Source organism: Capricornis sumatraensis, chromosome 3 (genome assembly GCF_032405125.1).
Source record: "Capricornis sumatraensis isolate serow.1 chromosome 3, serow.2, whole genome shotgun sequence".
NCBI classification, from domain to species: domain Eukaryota; kingdom Metazoa; phylum Chordata; class Mammalia; order Artiodactyla; family Bovidae; genus Capricornis; species Capricornis sumatraensis.
In genome coordinates, this window is record NC_091071.1 from 133,910,277 (window position 1) to 133,923,760 (window position 13,484).

General features: G+C 41.5%; 1 protein-coding gene across 1 annotated transcript in view; it reads left to right on the plus strand.

The window, feature by feature from the left end:
• The window catches only part of LOC138076312 (aldehyde oxidase 2), a 112,207-nt gene that overhangs the window by 98,079 nt on the left and 644 nt on the right, over positions 1–13,484 (plus strand). Inside the window, exon 35 of the mRNA XM_068968470.1 lies at positions 13,269–13,455. Coding sequence (XP_068824571.1) covers positions 13,269–13,455 — 187 coding nt within the window. The remainder of the gene's footprint in view (positions 1–13,268; positions 13,456–13,484) is intronic.

Sequence of the window (13,484 nt, forward strand, 5' to 3'; positions counted from 1 at the left end):
TTTAGTTGATCTGTCCATAGGTGTGAGTGGGGTATTAAAGTCTCCCACTATTATTGTGTTATTGTTGATTTCCCCTTTCATACTTGTTAGCATTTGTCTTACATATTGCAGTGCTCCTATATTGGGTGCATATATATTTATAATTGTTATATCTTCTTCTTGGATTGATCCTTTGATCATTATGTAGTGGCCTTCTTTGTCTCTTTTCACAGCCTTTGTTTTAAAGTCTATTTTACCGGATATGAGTATTGCCACTCCTGCTTTCTTTTGGTCTCTATTTGCGTGGTATATCTTTTTCCAGCCCTTCACTTTCAGTCCGTATGTGTCCCTTGTTTTGAGGTGGGTCTCTTGTAAGCAGCATATAGAGGGGTCTTGTTTTTGTATCCATTCGGCCAGTCTTTGCCTTTTGGTTGGGGCGTTCAACCCATTTACGTTTAAGGTAATTATTGATAAGTATGATCCCATTACCATTTAAAGGTGTGGAGAAAAGGGAACCCTCCTACACTGTTGGTGGGAATGCAAACTAGTACAGCCACTATGGAGAACAGTGTGGAGATTCCTTAAAAAATTGCAAATAGAGCTACCTTATGACCCAGCAATCCCACTGCTGGGCATACACACCGAGGAAACCAGAATTGAAAGAGACACATGTACCCCAATGTTCATCGCAGCCCTGTTTATAATAGCCAGGACATGGAAACAACCTAGATGTCCATCAGCAGATGAATGGATAAGAAAGCTGTGGTACATATACACAATGGAGTATTACTCAGCCGTTAAAATGAATTCATTTGAATCAGTTCTGATGAGATGGATGAAACTGGAGCCGATTATACAGAGTGAAGTAAGCCAGAAAGAAAAACACCAATACAGTATACTAACACATATATATGGAATCTAGAAAGATGGCAATGACGACCCTGTATGCAAGACAGGAGAAAAGACACAGCTGTGTATAACGGACTTTTGGACTCAGAGGGAGAGGGAGAGGGTGGGATGATTTGGGAGAATGGCATTCTATCATGTATACTATCATGTAAGAATTGAATCGCCAGTCTATGTCTGACGCAGGATACAGCATGCTTGGGGCTGGTGCATGGGGATGACCCAGAGAGATGTTATGGGAAGAGAGGTGGGAGGGGGGTTCATGTTTGGGAACACATGTAAGAATTAAAGATTTTAAAATTAAAAAAATTAAAAAAAATGAATTAGGAGCTACAATCCTCCTTATGGACAAAATCTCCAGCTGAAATTGGCAAAATTCACTGCACACCTCCCATCCAGATTCAAATAGATCCATCAAAATCTCCTCACAGAATTAATTAATACTCTATAAGTAAAGAAGCCCTTCAATGCACAGAGCCCATTAAGAGAAAATTACAAGACTCAAGGCCTTCGTTTGTGCAAGTCTCTGTAACACTCCCATTTGTTTATTGTCTAGTCACTAAGCTGTGTCAGATTCTTTGCAATTCCATGGACTGTAGCTCACCAGGCTCCTCTGTCCATGGGATTTCCCAGGCAAGAATACTGGAGTGGGTTGCCATTTCCCACTCCAGGATATCTTCCTGATAAGGGATAGATCTCGTGTCTCCTGCATTGGCAGGTGGATTCTTTACCACTGAGCTACCTAACACTCGCATTTACTGGTGAGAAAACCTAAGGGCTGAGGGTAGAGGTCTGTCCAGAACATGCAAGCAGTAAGCGACATTGTTATCCCTTTACACCTGTTGTTCTTAACCTTTTGTTGTTGTTCACTCAGTCACATCCAACTCTTTGCAATCCAATGGACTGCAGCACACCAGGCTTCCCTGTCCTTCACCATCTCCCAGAGCTTGCTCAAACTCATGTCCATTAAGGTAGTGAAGCCATCGAACCATCTCATCCCATCATCCCTTTCTCCTCCTATCTTCAATCTTTCCCAGTGTCAGGGTCTTTTCGAATGAGCCAGTTTTTCCGCATCAGGTGGCCAGTGTATTGGAACTTCAGGTTCAGCATCAGTCCTTCCAATGAATATTCAGGACTGCTTTCCTTTAGGATTTAACAGTTTGATATTGCAGTCCAAGGGACTCTTAAAAGCCTTCTCCAACACCACAGTTCAAAAGCATCAATTCTTTGGCGCTCAGCCTTCTTCATAGTCCAACTCTCACATCCAAACATGACTACTGGAAAAACCATACCTTTGACTAGATGGACCTTTGTTGGCAAAATAACGTTTCTGTTTTTTAATATGCTGTCTAGGTTGGTCATCGGAGAGGCAATGGCACCCTACTCCAGTACTCTTGCCTGGAAATCCCATGGATGGAGGAGCCTGGTGGGCTGCAGTCCATGGGGTCACTGAGAGTTGGACACGACTCAGTGACTTCACTTTCACTTTTCACTTTCATGCATTGGAGAAGGAAATGGCAACCCACTCCAGTGTTCTTGCCTGGAGAATCCCAGGGACGGCGGAGCCTGGTGGGCTGCTGTCTATGGGATCACACAGAGTCGGACACGACTGAAGCGACTTAGCAGCAGCAGCAGCAGGTTGGTCATAGCTTTTCTTTCAAGGAGCAAGTGTCTTTTAATTTCATGGCTGAGGTCACCATCTGCAGTGATTTTGGAGCCCAAGAAAATAAAGTCTGTCACTGTTTCCACATCTATTTGCCATGAAGTGATGGGACCGGTTGCCATGATCTTAGTTTTTTGAAAGTTCAGTTTTAAGCCAGCTTTTTCACTCTCCTCTTTTACCTTCATCAAGAGGCTCTTTAGTTCCTCTTGGCTTTATGCCATAAGGGGGGTGTCATCTGCATATCTGAGGTTATTGATATTTCTCCCGGCAATCTTAACTCCAGCTTGTTCTTCATCCAACCTGGCATTTCACATGATATAGTCTGTATATAAGTTAAATAAGGGGGGTGACAATACACAGCCTTGATGTACTCCTTTTCCAGTTTGGAACCAGTTCCATGTCCAGTTCTAACCATTGCTTCTTGATCTGTATATAAGTTTCTCAGGAGGAAGGTCAGGTGATCTGGTATTCCCATCTCATGAAGAATTTTCCAGTTTGCTGTGATCCACACAAAGGCTTTAGCATAGTCAATAAAGCAGAAATAGATGTTTTTCTGGAACTCTCTTGCTGTTTTGATGATCCAACAGATGTTGGCAGTTTGATCTCTGGTTGTCTGCCTTTTCTAAATCCAGCTTGAACATTTGGAAGTTCTCGGTTCACATACCGTTGAACCCTACCTTGAAGGATTTTGAGCATTATCTAGCTGGTTTGTGAAATGAGTGCAATTGTGTAGTAGTTTGAACATTCTTTGGTATTGCCTTTCTTTGGGATTGGAATGAAAACTGACCTTTTCCAGTCCTGTGGCCACTGCTGAGTTTTCCAAATTTGCTGGCATATTGAATGCAGCACTTTCACAGCGTCATCTTTCAGGATTTGAAATAGCTCAACTGGAACTCCATCACCTCCACTAGCTTTGTTTGTCATGACGCTCCCTAAGGCTCACTTGACTTCACACTCCAAGATGTCTGGTTCTAGGTGAACGATCACATCATCGTGATTATCCAAGTCATTAAGATCTGTTTTGTAAAATTCTGTGTATTCTTGCCACTTCTCCTTAATATCTTCTGCTTGTTTGGTCCATACCTTTTCTGTCCTCTACTGTGCCCATCTTTGTATGAAATGTTCCCTTGGTATCTCTAATTTTCTTGAAGAGATCTCTAGACTTTCCCATGCTATTGTTTTCCTCTATTTCTTTGCATTGATCACTGAGGAAGGCTTTCTTATCTCTCCTTGCTATTCTTTGGAACTCTGCATTCAGATGGGTTAACCCTTCAGTTCAGTCGCTCAGTTGTGTCTGACTCTTTGCGACCCCATGAATCGCAGCATGCCAGGCCTCCCTGTCCATCACCAACTCCCGGAGTTTATTCAGACTCACATCCATCGAGTCAGTGACGCCATCCAGCCATCTCATCCTCTGTCGTCCCCTTCTCCTCCTGCCCCCAATCCCTCCCAGCATCAGAGTCTTTTCCAATGAGGCAACTCTTCTCATGAGGTGGCCAAAGTACTGGAGTTTCAGCTTTAGCATCATTCCTTCCAAAGAACACCCAGGGCTGATCTCCTTCAGAATGGATTGGTTAGATCTCCTTGCACATTACTAATACCCATTCCCACCAACTGTAACTGATTTTATAGTGAATTCTTGAGAAAATTCTTTATCAATGCTGATTGATTAAGCTAGTCAATACCACTTTGTCTTCACCTGGGAAGAAAACCAAGTCGCCTGACACTAATGCCTCAGGAGTTTAACTGAGAGTCCTTATTTCTCACAAATCCTGAAGGCCATTCTGGATGATATAATTTCCCTAGAGGTTCCACTTTGTTGAGATATGTTAATGATTTGCTTCTTCGCTCTCCTTCTCAAGCTTCCTCACAGGAAGGTAGAATCCACTTGCTAAAGCTTTCAGCCTCAAAAGGACATAAGGTCACCAAGGAAAAACTGCAGTTTGCCCAAACCCAGGTTTGATATTTAAGGCATCAGATATCGGAATAAGGACTACACCTACCCAGGTAGACTTCATGATGTCCTAAGTTTCCCAGACTCCCAAACAAGCACCAATTGTGAGGTTTTTCCTCAGATTAGCTGGTTACTGCATTTTGTCTGGATTCTAAATTTCTCTCTTACCGCCAAACTTCTGTATGTTTCACTAAAGCACATCTATCCTGATCCAATTTTATGACAAGAATCGAACAACATAGCTTTTAAGTACTTAAAGAAGAGTTTGATTAGCCCTCCTGCCCTTTTGGCATCCCAATGATCAGATTTGCCTTTTCCCTTTTGTGTATAAAAAGGAAGGGAATGTCCTTGGGGTACTCACCCCAAAACACAGGGTTAACTCATAAGATCTTATAACCAGAAACAGAGCCCTGTGGTATGGGAATATCCCTCCTTGCCTTAGAACCATTACAGCCTTTGGTTAAGGTCACTGAGAAAATAATTGTGGTATCCTCTTTATCCACTTTTATACCCCATACAGTAAAAGTGCTCCTCAATTCTCATCACATTCAACATTTTTCAGTCAACTGAGCCACCTCCTTTGAAATCCATTTGTTAATTGCTCCTCACACATCTGTTACTTTGTACTAACTTTAACCCTGTTATTCTTCTCTCCTCCACCATTGGCAAAGTCCTTCACCCTCACCATAACTTATTTCTGACAGGTCATCTCCACACTCCCCATGATGATCTGCAGAAAAGACCTTTAGGTAGCATTGACATCTCATGGTTCAATGACAGTTCTTACTTAAAAGGCAACAATGGCCAGTTTTCTGTAAATGTTTTATGTATTTTTGAGAAGATTGTGGATTTTCGCTTCATTGACTATGAGAACATATGTCCATTAAATTTAGATTGTTAATAGTGCTTTTCATATCTTCTCTATTTTCTTAATTTTCTATATTTGCTATATTAAACAGTGTATAGTGAAAAAAGAAAGGTGACAGAGGCAAATGTGCTGGGTATGAAACTGTAACTCCTTTTGATGTTGTTGAGGCAGCATCTTTATCCATGATTACTTTAGCCCAACAGGTTGAATTAAACACTCTTACATGGACTTGCACATTAGCCAATGGCAAAAATGTCAATACTTACACTGATAGAATATATACTTTTAAAGCACTTTTAGGATTTAGGAATGTTGGGAAGCAACTTCTGTATTTCCAGCAAAAATCAAATTTAAAATGACCCCTAGTTTCAGGAATTATCAGATACAATACTTTCACCTGCCACTTTACCTACTATTCAGCTTCTGAAGCATTCTAAACTTGACTTTCTGGAAGCTAAGGGAACCCATCTTGCTGACATTTCCACAAGGAATGGTGCTCTTAAAGGAACCAATAGCAATCAAACCTCTAACTTGGTTCAAAGGGATATTTCCCCAAACGATAATAGAAAAACTGACTAGAGAAGCCAAATGATTGGCTGCAAAAAAAGGAAAAACAAGATTTAAAATTCAACAAGCATTGGTTTAATAAGGAGAGAAACCTCTAGTTTTGACCAAATAACAAACTAATCCTACCGAAGACTCTAAAAATTTCCATGGCTAACAATCATACATGCACTAAACCATTAGTCTACTGACAAAATGCTGGCATTTATCAGTCAATATTGGTGCGGAAACACCAACAAGGCCACAAAAAGTGCCTATCTCACTTGTTCCACTTGTCTGAAATACAACCCAGGGATTCTTGTCCATATTGTTCCTAGACATTTTAAGTTGTTTAATGGACCATTTAAGGTCTGGCTAATGGATTTCATATAATTTCTTTCATCTCATGGATATAAATATGTTTTTGTCGTGGTCCATGTGTTTTCATGCTGAACTGAAGCCTTCTCTTGAGACGGGCTATCGCCTCTTCTACGGCTAAAGTAGTTCTGAAAAAAGTACTCCAACCTGGAGAACTTGTTTTAAACTTCACAATGGTTGAGAAACCCATTTTGCTGGTCAAGTACTTCTTTTTTCTTTTTTTCCCTTCGCTGTTCTGTGTGGCATGTGGGCTCTTAGTTCCCCAACCAGGGATGGAACCTGTACCCCATGTAGTAGAAGCACAGTCTCAACCACTAGACCACCAGGGAAGTCCCACTGGTCAGGTACTTTGACAAGTCTGCACTATTTGGTTCATTTCACAACACTTTTACTGTATTAACCACCCTCCTTCCCCTTGTTTAGTAATATACACTAACAGCCCTATTAACACTCAATTGACAAAATTTGTAGAGACCCTACAAACCCCTTGACCAAACACACCGCTGTTGATCCTTCTAAATCTCAGATCCATGCCTTCTGGAACTAATAAACTTAGAGTCACCAGACGCCCAATGCCTTTGGCTCTTGCCTCTTTTGACCCACAGCTTATAAAAGGAGAGATACTCCAGTATCACAAAGGCCTAATTGCTTCTACCAAAAATAACCATGCTTTGGTAGAACAATCTTTTCACAGGCACTCTCTGGAGACAAAGACCTTAAGCATCACACCTTAAAACCTGGAGATTTTTCTTTTGAAAAAGATACCTCCAGAAGATCTTACCAGAGAAGGCCTTTTCAAGTACTATTGACCAACCTCTATATTATGAAACTCAAGGGAACAGACTTTTAAATTCCTATGACACAGTAAAGAAACAACTAAACTCTTGACTGAAACTACTTATCATCTGGTGACCTGAAAGCAAAGATTTTCCAAAATTGAAGCAGATGACACCTAATGAGAGAGTTTTCCCAAGATATACAGATCAGGCTGGTTGGAATTTTGTTGCCAAACCTTGGATGATGACATAATACTTCAAATAATCTCCAATATCTGTATCTTGATAACATATGGACATTAGGTTAAAATGTGCTTAAGAGTTCTCCCTCAAATATGACCTCAATATGTCTCCAATCTGTGTACTTTCCCCCAGTATGAGATACTACACCCAGGAAAGACCCTTCTTGGTACTGACAGTCGAAAAAACCATTGAAACTGGAAAACTTGACTTTTTTTTCTGAGGGGCATATTTTCATTTCACTATTAATTTGACGTATCTGAACCAAAGCGTTCACAATACTTGATAAACTGAAGAGAATCATGTACTATATAGTCTTAGACAAGACGACAGAACAAACAGAACAATTAAAACTACATAAGGCCTCGGGACTTCCCTGGTGGTCCAGTGGCTAAGACTCCACGTTCCAAAGCAGGGGGCCTGGGTTCGATCCCTGGCCAGGGAACTAGATCCCATATGCCACAACTAAAGATTCCATAGGCTGCAACTAAGACCAGGTGCAGCCAAATAAATTAATTTAAAAAAACTACACAAGGCCTTAAAATATATCCATGTGCATGCATGCATGCTAAGTTGCTTCAGTCATGTCTGGCTCTTTGTGACCCTATGGACTGTAGCCTGCCAAGCTCCTCTGTCCATGAGTTTCTCCAAGCAAGAATACTGGAATGGATTCTCATGCCCTCTGCCAAAATACATCCACAGTGTGTATTATTTCAATATTCATTCATTTACAAATTAGACTACATACCATTAATTTTGTTTTTCTTTTTCTTTCACTGTTCTACTAAAGCAGGATTCATTCAAGGAAAGGCAACTTGGTTTTTGGGTGAGTTTTATTATTTTACTATAATGGTTAATATAAAAGTTATGAATTAAACATTTTCTTATCTCCTGCATGCAGTAGTAAATCCATGAAATTCTTAGATACTAATTCAAAGCAACAGGTCTTATTTTAAAAAATAGTTAAAGTGAAAAGGGATCAGTGTGTTTGTGGTCTTAAAGAACATCTAACGGACTTTCAGGGAAAACTTGACTGTTGATCCGCCATGCTTTCAGAGAAAGATCTTGGTCAAAAGGGGGAAGTGTAAAAAATTAGTAACAGAAACCCCAATTAAACAGAGTTGGGAAATCAGCAGGAGGAGCATTTATGGACTGGGACAATAGCAGAGCCCAAGAATAAGAACTCTTTTTCCTGACAACAATTCAGCCAGGAAAAAGTCATGGACTTCCTCATGAAAAAGAGAAAATCTGAACAGATCTGTAACAAGTAAAGGAACTGAAATATTAATCTAAAATATTCGCATAAATGAAAGCCCTAGCCTGTTTTTGTAGCTTCACTGATGAATTCTATCAAATATTTTGAAAAGACATTCAAAGTAGGGAAGACAGTCTGGCCTATCAATGATAAAGGTTCCAAAATACTTTTATCATAAGATTCTGTCTTGAATGTTACTAATATTTTACCAAACATTTATTATTAACAGCAGGAGTTTGCAAATTTAGCCAGTTTAGAATGATTAACTGAGCACTTAAAAGTCTGAATAACAGTTTTATATAGCACTAACCAGTCCATTCTGAAGATCAACCCTGGGATTTCTTTGGAAGGAATGATGCTGAAGCTGAAACTCCAGTACTTTGTCCACCTCATGCGAAGAGTTGACTCATTGGAAAAGACTCTGATGCTGGGAGGGATTGGGGGCAGGAGGAGAAGGGGACGACAGAGGATGAGATGGCTGGATGGTATCACTGACTCAATGGACGCGAGTCTGAGTGAACTCCGGGAGTTGGTGATGGACAGGGAGGCCTGGCGTGCTGTTATTCATGGGGTCGCAGAGTCGGACACAACTGAGTGACTGAACTGAACAAAACAAAAGCCAACTTGAGGTAGCCCTGGGCCTTGTCTTATGAGACATTTCCTCAAAGACCTGATTTATCCCTCTTCTCCTTAAGGTCATCAGTTATATTAGCACAGCATTTATCAAGTAGGAGCAGAATATATTGCTAGGAATTTCAATCAGTTCAAGGATACCAATAACAACAATACAAACATATCTGGAACCCCAATTATCAGGGTTAAAAGAGTCTTGGAAGAGGGATTCCCAGATGACTCAGTGGTAAAGAATCTGCTTGCCAATGCAGATGTGAGTTCAATGTGAGTTCAATCCCTGGGTCAGGAAGATCCCCTGCAGAAGGAAATGGCAACCCACTCCAGTATTCTTGCCAGGAAAATCCCATGGATAAAGAAGCCTGGTGGGCTACAGTCTGTGGGGTCACAGAGAGTCAGACACAAAAGAGCACACACACAACTATTATGTAAAGCTTTGGTACTCACAAAGCTTTCTTTAAAACATAATTCCAGCTGTTCTTTGTTGTTGTTTTTTTTTTTAACAAATAAAAAAAAGGCCCCACACACAAAGAAAGTGCTTACAAGAATGCACAACACATACTTGCTGTATTAAAGTAGCTATTATTTTTATTAGTGAAACGCTGTATTTTTAACAGAACTTCAGAAGTGAGACATGTGATTTTGGGAGAGAAGTAATCAGTAGCACCAAGGATTTACTTTGGTATTCTTGTAAAGATACCGGATACGGTGGATTGGTGGCTTGAGAAAAAGGATGGGACTATCCTTAAAAGACTGACTCTTGCCACTTCCCTCTGCTCCCCCACATTCTCTCATCTCCAACCAGCTCATCACAATAGCCTCTGTCAGCTCCTCCAGTGAGTCAGATTTTTTTCCTACCTCAAGATCTTTCCACTGCTGTTCCCTCAACCTCAAAGGGCACAGAGCCTGGACTCAACAAATATTTGTTCAATAGATAAATTTGAAACTCTTTTAAGTGAAGATAAAAGTGAAATCCCTGATAATGTACAATGCTGCCACATAAGAAAATCCGAGGAAAGATGGTAAAAGGTGTGACCACAAAAAAGATGAATGAGCAAATACAAAGGAGTATACAGAGGTGAAATTTTTTTGATTTTTACAATGTTCTATTGGCTTCTGCCATACAACAATACAAGTCAGCTATAATTGCAGTGAAGTTTTAAGGAGATAGGTAACATCTTAAATTCTCAAGACTGAAAGAATCACTGTATTTGGCAATAATTTAGAGAAAGAACCTTAAAAAGTAATTTTCCATGAAGTTGGAAGGGGCATGGGGTAAAGGGGTCAGATTGTTAAGGAAAAATAAGTCAGCTAAAACAGATTAATTTACCAAAATTTAGTCTGCTTGATAAGGAAAATAAGTAGGATCCAGGAAAGGTGATTTTAGGGACAAACTGTTTTTTGAGTGATCAAGACCATCTCCAAGAAAAAGAAATGCAAAAAGGCAAAATGGGTGTCTGAGGAGGCCTTACAAATAGCTGAGAAAAGAAGAGAAGACAAAGGCAAAGGAGAAAAGGAAAGATATATCCATCAGAATGTGGAGTTCCAAAGAATAGCAAGGAGAGATAAGAAAACCTTCCTGAGTGATCAGTGCAAAGATATAGAGGTAAACAAAGGAATGGGAAAGACTAGAGATCTCTTCAAAAAAATTAGAGATACCAAGGGAACATTTCATGCAAAGATGGGCACAACAAAGGACAGAAATGGTATGGACCTAACAGAGGTGGCAAGAATACACAGAACTACACAAAAAAGATCTTCATGACCTGGATAACCACGATGGTGTGATCACCCATCTATAGCCAGACATCCTGGAGTGCAAAGTCAAGTGGGCCTTAGGAAGCATCACTACAAAGTTAGTGGATGGAATTCCAGCTGAACTTGGGGCTTCCCTGATGGCTCAGAGTATAAAGTGTCTGCCTGCAATGTAGGAGACCCGAGTTCGATCCCTGGGTGGGGAAGATCCCTGGAGGAGGATATGGCAACCCACTCCAGTATTCTTGTCTGGAGAATCCCATGAACAGAGGAGTCTGGCGGGCTACAGTCCACAGGTTCACAAAGAACCAGACACGACTGAGCGACTTAACTTTGTTTCAAATCCTAAAAGATGATGCTGTGAAAGTGCTGCATTCAATATGCCAGCAAATTTGGAAAACTCAGCAGTGGCCACAGGACTGGAAAAGGTCAGTTTTCATTCCAATCCCAGAAAAAGGTAATGCCAAAGAATGTTCAAACTACTGTACAATTGCACTCATCTCACACGCTAGCAAAGTAATGCTCAAAATTCTTCAAGGTAGGCTTCAGCAGTACGTGAACCAAGAACTTCCAGATGTTCAAGATGGATTTAGAAAAGGCAGAGGAACCAGAGATCAAACTGTCAACATCCACTGGATCATTGTAAAAGCAAGAGAGTTCCAAAAAAATATCTATTTCTGCTTCATTAACTACGCCAAAGCCTTTGTCAGTGTGGATCACAACAAACTTGAAAATTCTTCACAAGATGGGAATACCAAACCATCAGACCTGCCTCCTGAGAAATCTGTATGCAGGCCAAGAAGCAACAGCTAGAATCAGACACGGAACAACAGACTGGTTCCAAACTGGGAAAGGAGTACATCAAGGCTGTATATTGTCACCCTGCTTGTTTAACTTATATGCAGAGTACATCATGCAAAATGCAGGCTGGATGAAGCACAAGCTGGAATCAAGATTGCCCAGAGAAATTTCAATAACTTCAGATATGAAGATGACACAACCCTTACGGCAGAACTCAAAGTAGAACTAAAGAGCTTCTTGATGAAAGGACAGTGAAAAAGCTGGGTTAAAACTGAACTTTCAAAAAAGTAAGATCATCACTTCATGGCAAATAGATGGGAAACAATGGAACAGTGATAGACTATTTTCTTGGGCTCCAAAATCACTGCAGATGGTGACTGTAGCCATGAAATTAAAAGACACTTGGCTCCTTGAAAGAAAAGCTATGACCAACCTAGAGAGCAGATTAAAAAACAGAGACATTTGCCAACGAAGGTCCAGCTGGTCAAAACTATGGTTTTCCCAGTAGTCATGTTCAGATGTGAGAGATGGACCATAAAGAAAGCTCAGCGGTGAGGAACTGATGCTTTTGAACTGTGGTGTTCAGAAGACTCTTGAGTCCCTTGGACTTCAAGGAGATCCAACCAGTGCATCCTAAAGGAAATCAGTCCTGAATATTCATTGACTGATACTGAAGCTCCAATACTTTGGCCACCTGATGCAAAGAACTGACTCAGTGGAAAAGACCCTGATACTGAGAAAGACTGAAGACACGAGAAGGGGACGACAGAGGATGAGATGGTTGGATGGCATCACCGACTGGATGGACATGAGTTTGAGCAAGCTTGCGGAGCTGGTGATGGACAGGGAGGCCTGGCAATGCTATGCTGCAGTCCATGGGGTCACAGAGTCGGACAGGACTGAGCAACTGAACTGGTAGGAGACTCAGGAAGCAGATGAAAAGGCAAACAACTAATGTACAAACGGAGTAAAAATAAAACCTATATCCTGAAGACACTGTGCATCTCTATTTGTCCAGGTTTGTAACTGCCACAGTGCTTTTCGCACACACTATGTTACTGTTCCCCAGCTCTCTGGTGACACATCCTCTAATTCGATAGTGTGTGCGAAAAGCACTGTGGATGTTAGAAACCTGGACAAAGCATCAATTCTTCGGCGCTGAGCTTTCTTTATGGTCCCGTGACTGGCAGCATTAAGCATCCAAAGGAACTTGTTAGATAGAAATGCACATTCTTGGGTTCCACACCGATGGGATTCAGGTGAGTCTCAGCAGTGCGTTTCAACAAATCCTTCAGCGCATCTGATGATCTCCAAGTTCCCACAATCATCACACTCAGGAGGGAACCACGGAGACCACTGCAAGGACGGCGGCCGCAGTCGGAGGACCAGACTTCCTTCTGATCCCTACCTGGATTTTCGTCGCTCCTAGCAGTGGTAGTACATGACCCCACCCAGCCACCATCGCTGAGCAATGTTGCCCCGCTTTGGACTTAGCCTGTGCAAGCTCTTTCCAACTTCAGCCAGAGAAGAGGCCAGAAAACGACTCCTTACTAAACTCCGCTCCCACCCACGAACATCCTGGGCGTCCCCAGCCTTCCGGCTTCAACTTCCGGCGCAGGGGGAGGGTGTGGGAGGGGGAGTGGGTGGAAGGGTCGGTGCGGAAGGGACTTGGGACGGACGTATCCAACTTCCTCGGCACCGGCGGGGGTGGCGGGGGGATATTCGTTCTCTCAACC